Below are 12,027 nucleotides of genomic sequence, written 5' to 3' on the forward strand. Positions count from 1 at the left end.
TTTCACCTGTGATAATGTTATCTCTGACCTTTGGCCCTCCCATACACCATCAGTGTGCACTGTTATTGTTCTTTTGGACTTGGCTTCTTTTTGAAGTTACCACGTTATGCCCTAGTGAAATGGGAAAACATTTATATTTATGAATAAAACACGTTTTTTAAAGAATAATTATGATGAAATAAGAATTCATTTTCATGTCTTTGAGCATGAAGTATATAGGTCATGATCTGTGTTGTTGATCTTATACTGTATAGATCTTATACTGTATAGGCTTTTTCCCTCATTTTCATCAAGGGCATGAATAATTCTGGACCTGAATGTATGTAACTGCAGTTTGAATTCACTCGTCAAGCCTATGGTCAATGCACAGTTGCAGTCAATACGGTCTTGCCTGTTTTTTGTTTTTTTTTTGTTTTGTTTTTTTTGGACAGGTTGCAGGAATAAAGGAGATGCTCATCAGCGAAGCGTCACGTGACCTTGACCGGACTCTTCTAGAATCCATTACCAAGGCACTTTGATGAATAACGTCTGATTAGAAGGCCTTTATTAGAACACAAGGCAGCTAATGCTACCAGCTCCCTTCTTTAATTATGCATTAAAGCAGTTCATCAATACAGCCACTTCCGTGCCTGCTGCCGTTCCAGTCATTTTTTTCTTTTTTTCTTCCTGAAACAATCACAGCGACTGTGAATAATGGTTTTTCCCCTCATTTTTTATTTGCCTGGAACCCACAATAAGCCTTTGTGACTGGAATGAGATTCCTTAAAAGACTCCATTCCTTTCTTTAAGGGGGTTGCCGCTGAAATGGTGCCGGTCGATACTACAGTAGCTTGCATTGGTTTACAGGAGCGCTTCGCGGCTATGCTCAAAGCTTCAGGTGAAAGCCAGGTGTCCTCAGAGAGAGAAAAAGAGCAAACAGTGTTCTGACATTACCGTTCTGGGCTCCGTCGGCATGCTGACTCCTTTCCATGAAGGCTGTAACCAGATGCCTCTTGGGGAGCCTCAGTGCTGGTGTTTGTCATCGCTTCTGTTCAGGAAACGTCCTCAGCTTTCACTGCCCACGTGAGCAAGCGCTGTCCTCAACATTTAGTAACCATGTGAGAAGATCAGCCATTTTTAATCTTTTGAAGAGTAGCTATTTTGGAATCTTTTTTCAGTGTTCTAATTCAGTGTCCTAGAACTCCTTTGGAGAAGTTGTTATTACATTTTATGTACATCGCAAGTAATTATTTTGAGCACTCAGGCTTGTCAGTAGATTTTGTAATGACCAGTAATTCTGTAACGTAAGTTATTTATGGCGATCAAAGAAACTATTTACTAATACTTATATACGGTTGTTTTATTTATTTATAGTAGCTTCTTTGGCTCTATAACATGTACATGTGTAAATATTTTCTTCTGAAGTCTGTTTAAGCATTCTGGGTGCACATCTTATAAACAGCACGGATGGTCACTTAGTGTGCCATCTGTCTTGGGTCTGCCATCTGGGGAAAAAGAAATCCACACGTTTTCGTTCCCTCCACCCCGGTTTGCAATCGCTGTCACCCCGCCACACGCACGCACCCACTGACACACACACACACACACACACACTCACACACACACGCACACACACACATCCCAGTCTCGCCATGGCGGCAGACGGGCTACAGCAGTCCCTGTGCGTGTGAAGTGTGCTCCTTGAAGCCAATAGCTGCGCAGCTCACGGTGGACTGGAGTGCGACTGCGCAGGAAATGTACTCAGTGACTGATGCCTGTTCAAGGCAGAGGTTTAAATTTTCTGCACGTGCCCGAATGCAAGTATAGGAGCCCTCGCTGTGTCTGCTTGCTTATTGAGCCCTGTTCAAGGAACTCTTAACCGCTGTGCTTTCAAAATGTGGATAATCCCATTTTTTCATGACCGTAGTTACTGCCTCTTTGTTTTTGAATAGTGTGAGTGAAGATGGTGGGACATGCTACACTGTAGCAGGTGGTTTTCACTCAGCTTTTTAAAAGTCAGATTTTTCTTTAACTACTTTTTAAGTGAATTTTTCTAAGTTAAAGACAAGGCCCAAACGTTTGCCCGCATGGGTCTTATCAGCAAAATGGCATTAAATTCAGTGCTTTATCTGCCATCGGAGAGGCACGACAGACCCGCCCCAAACCACCTGCTGCGGAAATGAGCTGTGACCCGCTGTCGCCTTCGCAGGCCAAGCGTTTCGGGCAACATTTGGTGTGGGAGCCACGGAACTCCCAAAAAGAACATATCGGACAAAATACATCGTGACATTTAAGGCCAAGATTAGCCATTTCAAATTCATCGTTTTTGGGCGAAATAATCGTGGATAAAGAGCTGAACTGTTCACCCCGTCTCCCGGCACTAAACGCCCTCCCCGTGGGCAGAGAGGGGGGGGGGGACTCTTATAAACTCAAGCCCTCGCACAGAGGAGCCCAACAAAGCCGAGTCTGTTCCACAGTCCGAGCCACTTCATCTCCCTCTGAGGGGGCCGGCTGGGCGTCGCACCCGCTGCCAGCTCGGGCAGGAGAGCCATCTTCTTTTTTCGGCAGCAAGGGACAGCTTGCGTGGCCTGCGTGCGGGTGTGTTTGTGTGGCCGAGAACAGGACGTGTTTCCCTGTGTGTGTGGTATGTCACAACACGCCGTGTGTGGGGCTTGGTCGTGTGGTTTGTTACAACAGGCCTGGTGTGGTTTGTGTGGTTACAGTGGGTCATGTGTGGTTTGTTTTTGCGGTACGTTGCCACAGGTTACGTACAGTTTGTCACAACCTGCCATGTTTGGTTTGTTTGTGTGGTGTGTATTTGCGGTAAATCGCCGCAGGTCGTGTGTGGTTTGTGCGGTTTGTCACAACAGACCATTTCTAGTTTGCGCGGTATGTTGCAGCAGGCTATGATGTTGGGCGGCTCAGTTCAGAATCAGCCGACCTTTCGGTACTGCTCACTATTACTCTGTTTCCCATCATGCTTTTAGGCCAGAACTCATCAATTGGCATACGGCTGGCTTGATTATGTATCTCCTGTGTATGGATGCAGTTTTCATCAGGGCCTCCCGAGTAATGTGGGCACTGATTTATTTCTAAATTTGCAGAGATCGCGATCAAATTAATTATTTTGTAAGAAGTTCTTCCATATATGACAGGAGTGTGTCCCACAAAATGTCCCTTACATTGAATTCACATAAAACAATTTTGTAATGCTCCGCCCCCTCTCCTCAGACACTCTTGATGTCAGTTGCCCCTTCGTATTACACCGCAGTTTGCAAATCAGAATCACACAGACATGAGTTGGAGGAAGGAATTTCATGTGCAGATTTGTGCGCACCCGATCAACCAGCAGGGGTCGCTGCTGTGTGATGAAATGCTGTCATCCCATCTGACTGAAGCCCTCTTTTGCCTGGGACTGAGCTTGCACCAGTCCTTCGTCACTCTGCAGGACTGCTGGCCGCAGCCAGCACTGGCACAGTGCGGACTTGATATGAGAATGTGGGGCCCATCCACACGATAGATCAGTGTTTTTACAGGATTAGCCTCCCGACAGCTCCTTCACATACAGTTTTGATAAGTTTTAGATGAACATCTGTAAACAGATGTAAAGATGCTCTCACAGTGTGTTTTCTTGTAATACGGCATGTAATATTTCTGAGTTTTATTGGCTGTTTTGGCCACACTTTGTTTGTAGTGAGAGTCCATTAGATGTGTTGAAAAGCAGCCACAGTGCGGAGACTTTGTTGTTCTGGCGCTCGTAAATATAGGGATGTCTGTACTGATGATTGGTGTTGCCATGGCAGCCCCCTGCCGACCCTGCCAGCCAATGGTGATCGAGCGGAGCGTGGGCGATGACGGCAGTTATATCCCGGGTTTCCTTCTCACTGGCTGGCACACAGCGCTAATAATACCTATGGAATTCTGGGAATGGGCGTCTCATCCAAGCTTCTCTGGCACAGTGCGGAAGTCAGGGCGGCGGTGGGGGGGGGGGGCGGATGGGGGGATGGGGTGTCTCCCTCAGATTACAGCGGTGTTAAAATAAGCAGATGGGACATCGTAAGACCCTGGTTTCAGAGCTGGCACTGAGGGGCACATTTGCTCAACACGGCTGTTGGTTTCACGTAGAATACTTTAAATCAGGGGTCCTTAGTCTTATCCAGAAAGGGCCGGCGTGGGTGCAAGCTCTCATTCCCACCAAGCAGTTACACACCTGATTCAACTAATCAGCCACGACAATCTTTGCTGAGGACCTTGATTAGTAGAATCAGGAGTGTAACTGCCTGGTTGGAACGAAAGCCTGCACCCACACCGGCCCTTTCTGGATAAGACTGAGGACCCCTGCTTTAAATGATGAGGTGTTTTTATTGGTTTGCGTAAGTACTTAATGTAAGCATAAATGGTAGGTCTTGTTAGTGTCTTAGATGGTCCCCTTTAGTCCATTTAAAGACACCCAGAGCTGTTGGCTAATTTGTTATTAGCTATTGGTGGTTTAGCTGACAATCAATATCTAGCTCAAATATCCTGCGTGAGATCAAACTGATGTTTTCTATGTGCAAAAACAGCTACTATGTATCTGAAAATGAAAAATAGGGAAAGTTAGTCGTTGGATGCACAATGAAAATTTTCACGAGATGCTGTACCTGACAGCTGGAACCCCTCATTCCTGGGCGAGATGAAAGCCAGCAGCTCATTCCCCTGAGGGGCTGCAGGCCACAGTCTGCACTGGCATGGCCCTGATCCAGAACCAGTCCGTGGGGCCCACCCAAACTCAACAGCTGTGCCTTAACCAGGATGAGTTACCCAGAAGCCCACAGTTTACAGGTAGGACTGATAAAAAAGCAGTTTCTCCACAACTGAATTTTGACCCCTCGCGCACCTAAAGGTGCCTTTTAAGGACGTCGAGCAGGTCGGTGTTCCTAGCCCCCCCGTGAGCGATTCGGCCAGCAGTGTCCCTAATTCCCTGGCCCCCGTCCCGTGTCGTTCAGAGGAGGGAATGTTAGATTTGGCCCCTGTCGGGATTTCGGCCTCGGTTCCTCCTCTCCCAGGAAACGGGAGGCCTGTGCCGCGGCTCCTGATTTAGCTCCGCTGCAGACTGACTGCAGATAATTTATGGCTGCCCGCTTGTCCGGGAGAAGTGAATAGAACTGCAGAGATGTGCAGCAGGTGCAGGTTTTTCTCTGTGGGGGAAAAAAGCCGACCGCACGAGCATGTTTTTCTTCCACCTGTGGCTGACTCTCGTAGCACAGGGACACAGGGCATGTGAGGTGTGTCTCTGCTCTCTCTATAGTGGAGGCTAAGGTGTGTTTCTATGCTCCATAGTGGAGGCTAATGTGTGTTTCTATGCTCCATAGTGGAGTTTCGAAGTGTGTCTGTGCTCCCTCCATAGTGGCGTTTAAGGTGTGTCTCTACGCTCCATAGTGGAGTTTAAGGTGTGTCTCTGCACTTGCCATTATTCTTGCCAAATTCTTTTAGTTCAGACCACAAGAGCACGGCTTCATTTGCAAGAAAAGAAATGCATTTTCAGTCTGGCATCCATAAAGGGCTGAACTGTAGATTCCCGTCCAACTGCACTCTCTTCTTTATTCCTGTGTTCTCATTGGACAGCCCTGGGGACCTTCTGATTGGAGGCGAATAGATCCACTGTCATAAGCGTGCTTAGATGATTGCTTTTCGTATCGTCGATTGAGGGGCACAGTTGAGAGCACAGTCGGGCCGGTTTTTACAGTCTTCAGCCCGCTAGTTTGCGTGCGTTTCCGCAGGTTCTCTGACTTATTTAAACTTAAAGCGACGGGCGCCGTTGTCCTCCCACAGCCTCCGGACGTCCCGCAGCCCTCGGGAACTTATTAGCCGCCGTCCCGAGACGCAGATTGGGAAATTGATGTTGCTGCTCCCGCCGTAATTGCATCTGCCGGAGAGGGCTTGCGGGGGCAGGAGGGCCATGTGGTTTCGGAGATAGCGAGCGTCTTCCTGCCACGCCCTCTGCATATTAGCAAGGCGGGGCACGCCGCCGATCGGGTTAACGCCAGCCGCCCGTCTCCAAGGGCAAGCGCGTGCTGACAGGAGTTCATCTGTTAATTATAAGAGCAGCAAAACCCGGGCCATGTTTTTATTTTTGCTTGCAGGCACCCTCTAATAGAATCTAAAAGACTAAAAGAATTTACTCTGGTAAGCTGGAAATCAGAACCATTTCATGTTTCGTATGTGTATGAAAATTACAGTGGGGGAAAGGCTGGGAGAGGTAGCAGGTGGGCGCTAAGTGGATTGCTGTCACGATGCAAATGATAAATGCCTGGAATATTCAGGCAAACTCTGTCCCCCCCGAGTGCTTTTAAGATCTGACACGCATGTAATCTCCTAATGTCTGCCGTGTTATGTAAAATCATGTGTGGAGTGATCAGTAAGGACCTGTGTTCAGTAAAAGCATACGGAGCGTGATAAAGCAGATGTAGTGCAAAGTCATGGTGAGAGTGAGATGTATGGAGTTGATATGGTGCAAAATCATGCGTGGAGTGATACATAATAGAGTAGATGTGATGTAGGCTAATATGGTATGATGTAAAGTAGTAGATGTGGTATAAGATCTTGCTTGGAGAGCTACATATGGAGTAGAGAGGTGGTGTAAGATGTGGGAGTTTTGGTAACTAGAGACTGTACAGAGGGATTATGGGTAAGTGTGTGCCATACAGAGGGATTATGGGGAAATGTGCGCTGTACAGAGGGATTATCAGTGAATCTGCACTGTACAGAGGTAGTATGGGTAAGTGTGTGCTATACAGAGTGATTATGGGTAAATGTGTGCTGTATGAAGGGATTAGGGGTAAACCTGTGATGTGCAGGGGGATTATGGGGAGGTCTGCTGTACAGAGGAATTATGGGGAAGTGTGTGCTGTACTGAGGGATTATGGATAAATCTGTGCCATGCAGAGGGATTATGGGTAAACCTGTGCTGTACAGAGGGTTTATGGGGAAGTCTGTCCTGTACAGAGGGATTGTGGGTAAATCTGTCCTGTACTGAGGGCTTGTGGGTAAATCTGTCCTGTACAGAGGGATTGTAGGTAAATCTGTCCTGTACTGAGGGATTATGGGTAAATCTGTCCTGTACTGAGGGCTTGTGGGTGAGGGACATGGGTTTACTGCTCTGGGGAGACAGTGACACATTATCCTCAGGCTCAGAACTGGACTGTGTGAGCCAGCCACTCTCCACATGAGACCATTTAACTTAATTAACTGTGTTGAGCATCATCTGGTCACCCCTGCTGCCTTTAATTTTTACCTGATATTTTCATTTTTTGGGTTTTTGCTCTGTCACCTCGTTTGGCCACGGTTTGGTTTTTAATAAAGTTCTCTTCCTGCCTGTCGTCCGTTCTGCAGGTGGGGAAAGAGACAGTTCAGACCACAGAAGACCAGATAATGAAGAGAGACATGCCGCCGGCTTTCATTAAGTAAGTAGACTGCTTAGCTCCTCTGTGACGCCTCCTGCTCATTGGCACAGACTGGCCATGTGACCCCGCCTTGGCCTAATAACATCTAGCCGAGTTTATTCAGTGAGTGTTGCCCTGTGTGTGTGTGTGTGTGTGTGTCTTTGTCTGTGTGTGTGTGTGTGTGTGTATTTGTGTGTGTGAGAGAGAGACAGACATTCTGCAGATGCACATGGTGGTTTCTGGCTTTTTCAAAGTTAGCCAAGACTCTGCATGCTAGTACCTGGTTTCTTCAATGGGTAACTCCAACCAAAAATCATTGTTGGTTCTTACTTGAAGAATAATTGATGTATCTCACTTTTCATGTGTCATATATAATTAGGGTCATGATTTCTTAATTTCTTTTTTAAACCTATTTAACCTTCCTCCACCACGAAGAGGTTGATAACAGACTTGTTAAGCCATCAGCCCATTACCGAGCCTTTATCATCATAACAAATCATTCAGGTGCCACAGGGATGTTCAGTCGTATCTGAGCAGGGATGGTGTTGGTGGAAGCAGAACTAAAACATCTGATTCAACTAATCGTGGTTTTCAGGCAATACCTTGATGAGTTTAATAAGGCGTTTAATTGAAGTTTAATTTAGTGCCTGCTTGTACTCAACCAGTAAAAGATGTCATTGCATGTCGTGCGTTCACTGAATGATATATTTACTGTATAAACAGCAGGGTCTTTGAATGGGCCTGATGCAGTTCACTTTTAGCTGCACTGCCGATGGGATTGTTCAGTAAATGATCTTAAGCCTGAAAATAGACATTTTTACCATCAAACCTCGGATTGATCTGGCACTCCTGTCTCATGTACATTAAAATGGTAGATAGTGATTTTATGAAAATTCATTGATTTTTTTTTTCTTTCTCGAAGGTCTGCCCTGCAAGTTAGTGTCTTTGATTGTAATACAGTGATCTTTAGTGATTCTCCCACAAAACCTCAAATTGATTTAGTATTACCGCTTGATACTCATGGAAACTGTAGCTTGTAGAGGCCCTGGATTCATAGCACTGCATCTTTAATCAAAGTGCCTTGAGCACTTTTTCCTGAGCTTTCATTTGACTGCACATTGACAGTAAACAGTCTACCACAATGCATGTAAACACAGACCTCTCACCTACCACTGCTGTGAAGCTGCTTGTCGTGAGTGGCCCTGATGATTTCAAAGGGCTGTAGGTCGAAGCATCTTTTTTTAGTAGATGAAATACATAATTAATAAGTGCAGATGGAGTCTGTGAGCATGTCCCCCTGAGCCTCATACACTGGAGCCTATAAGAATGAAGGGATGTTAACAGGTAGAAATGAGAAATTGAAAATGGAAGATGTTTTTTATATTTGTATATTGTATGTACTGAATGTGTGTGCGCGCATGTGTGTGCATGCATGTGCGTGTGTATGAGTGTGTGTGTGTGCACGTGTGTGTGTGTGTGTGTTTGTGTGTGTGTGTATGAGTGTGGTGGGATTATAGGAGCCTCAACAGTGACTATGTTATTGTGTTGTATAACTTCACCTCCGGGTAAGAGAGAGGTGTGAAGTAGCTGTAATACATTATTCCAGCACATATTACTAACAGCACACAGACTCTATTCTCGGCTGTCGGCCACCTCTTGTATGCAAATCACTGCAGATTCTGCTACTGTCAGGAATAAATCAGCATTCACTCAGCGTTGTCAACCTAGAATTTCAGAGTCGACGTGAATCAGAGTCGACGTCTTGTTTGATAGCGCTTTATTGCATGCGCCTGAATAATGTGTCAGAGATGTTCACAATTTTTGATGTTCAATAGATAAAACAGAATTTACTGTACTAAGATGGTGAATGAGAAAAGTTTGTTTCATGGAGTGAATTAAAGAAGGTTACCTATACTATGAGGTGGCTTTTTAAACTGACAAGCAAGAGTGGGGGGGGGGGGGGGGGGGGAGAGAGAAAGCGATGTCTCAGTTAACCCTTTAAGATGTAAGATCACAAATATGAGATTAGAATGTTCTTCACTGAACATTCTAATGCAGATGTAACAATCAGTACTGGTAATTCAAAGCAGTGGAGTTCTTGAGCACTGTCTTAGAATTTCAAAAAGCCTACTCTTCAAAGGATTATGGGATACGTCTGATACCTAGCTGTTCCTCCTGTGACAGAGTTCATAAATCTACTGCCGTTAGCATATAGACCTCAGCTGAATCCTAATGATGGCATCACTGTTTCACAGATAGCTCAGATAGTAGTAGCCATAGTAGCAGTAGTCGCCTGTGGAGGCAGTTTGGGTAGTGTTTGATGTCACAGCTCAAGAACTTGTTAATTACCTTCCTGAAAATAGATGTTCTAATTGGCTGTTGCTCTTTAATTAAATTTATTTAATTAACAGCTGCATGGGGCTGCTTGAGAGGTTGGCAGAGATATAGTTTCTCTCACGAAGGTAGCATGTCAAAGCATTTGAATCGTTGGCTTCATCATTACTGAACATTTCGATTTCACACTCATCGAGAACATGAGTGAAATATTGTTAACGGAGAATAGAGTTGGATAGACCTTCTTGTGATCATCTGTACACCTCTGCACTCACATGGTTCGACCAATGAAAGCTTGTTATATAGTAATGATGATTTGTATAGGACTGTTCATGCAGATGTAGTCCAACATCATTGACAAAAAGGTGATTAAAAATAGAAAAGTAAGACAGAATAGAAAACCGGAAAAAGAGATGCCTTTAGAAATTTCAGTCAGATAACTACAGTGATTTAGTACAATAAATAAAGTAATCTTTTCCTGGGTTACAGTGACATAATCTTTCCATGGAAATAAATAGAGCTTCCTTGTTAGACTAGGACTCAATATTTATTTTTCTGGCCTGCATTCGGACGCTATTTGTTATGCATTCAGACCCAACTTTTGCCTGTGTTCATTCAACAGTTGTCTTTAATGTTAATGCAAGCCTTACATTCTTTCTTCACAAAGTTTTGTGCCTTAGTTTTTGTGATTGAAGTTGTTTGTTGAAGAGAACAGTAGTGAGTTTTGCTTTTAACTGTGAGTCAAAGTTAAGGACAAATGTTGAGCGAATTCGAAATGCAGTATTTTCTTCACACAGTTAGGTGAGTTAAGCTGTGACAAATACTAACTCGCCAAACTGTGTTTGTAAAACCGGAAAAAAAGCACATTTGGGTTTGTTTGTAAGTCGGAGTTTAGGACAAATGTTGATTTGCTCCAGGCTGGACAGTGACGCGTGAACTTATCGGCTCCTGGAGAGGGGAGCTTTATTCCACACATCCATCCAAAATGTCTGTGTGAATGCTAGCAGCACTGTTCCACAATCCTGGCCAAGGCGCCCCCCTTGCCGGGGTGCTGCATGAGTACACATATAGTCACCAAAAATACCAGTGCTTCATAGTGTCGGGCAGGGGGGTGCCATCTTAACCAAAAAGGGCCAGTGTGGATGCAGATTTTTTTTTAGCTCTAGGAATAAGAGGTGCAGATGGGATTTCTGTTTTTTTCCCCAGCAGAAGGTCTTGTTCTCTGTGCACTGGCCTGGTACTGACACATACTGCATGCGCTGACCTTGCCAGCGCTGGCTGTGGGTTTGAATCCTGCTAGGCGACGGTGATTGGTCACAGCTTGACTGGGAGGGGCTAACCCTGGAGGGTTTCCTCCTTCTGGTAGAGTGTGAAAGGGACTCCTGGTGGATCGAGCGCCTGTGCTCTGCCTGCGTAAGCAGCGCAGTCCCCCCGGGACACAGTGACTGCGCAGCTCGGCAGGTGGACTGCAGAGTGAAAACAAGCGCAGGCCTGCAGCATGTGTCCCACTGGGGGATGCTCGTGCAAGCTTGAGCCCTCTCAAAGTTGACATGACATGACAATTGAGGATGTCACATCAATTTCACAGGCCCACCAAATACCAACTAGGCTCCCAAATCCAAATCTGGCTCTGTTTTTCTTTTCTCCCTGGTAATCAGCTGTGGTAATCAGTTAGTGCTAGTGATTGGCCAGGCTTTCCTCACACCTGACCCCTTGGGTGAAGGGAGGGTGGAAAACCAGCAGCTCTCAGCCCTCGAGATTTCAGCCCTGTGATTTGAGTAACGGGGATCTTGGCATTCTGAATCAGCGGAACAATATAAAACATCAGGAGAGAGATGGATGAGAAAAAAGTACAAGCTGTCCTCTGCTGATCTTACATGCTCACAAACGAGGGGGAGTGAGAGAGTGGGCGGGTAATGGAGGGAGGGGGGTGTTTTAAAAAGCAATGAAAGGAGACAAATCCTGCAGGGTGACACATTTGGCACCATGAACACACTCCACGTCTCCATCATCAATCACTGGCCACGTGCCTGCGTGGGGAATGTGGCTATTTATATCACCCGAGGGGCTCCCTGGAGCACGATTCGGGGGACTCAGGGGGCCTGAATTCGCAGACACGCCCTCGTAGAGCGCAGTGTCCGACAGACGCCGCTCTGTGACTGCGTGAATTGCCTTCCCCCCCCCCCCCCCCCAGACAATCGAGCGCTGCTAGCACAGCCCGCTAGCACGGCTAGGTGGGAGGGGGCGCATGCATGTGCTTCCCTGATCTACAACGCTTCCAGGCGAGCAGGAA

The 12,027-nt window shown here is 46.0% G+C and overlaps 1 protein-coding gene across 4 annotated transcripts in view; it reads left to right on the forward strand.

Moving 5' to 3' along the window:
* The window catches only part of vcla (vinculin a), a 55,825-nt gene that overhangs the window by 11,978 nt on the left and 31,820 nt on the right, over positions 1–12,027 (forward strand). For all 4 annotated transcript variants that reach the window (XM_035400451.1, XM_035400453.1, XM_035400452.1 and 1 more), the window contains exon 2: positions 7,351–7,421. In XM_035400451.1, coding sequence (XP_035256342.1) covers positions 7,351–7,421 — 71 coding nt within the window. The remainder of the gene's footprint in view (positions 1–7,350; positions 7,422–12,027) is intronic.

Source organism: Anguilla anguilla, chromosome 18, assembly GCF_013347855.1.
Source record: "Anguilla anguilla isolate fAngAng1 chromosome 18, fAngAng1.pri, whole genome shotgun sequence".
NCBI lineage: Eukaryota > Metazoa > Chordata > Actinopteri > Anguilliformes > Anguillidae > Anguilla > Anguilla anguilla.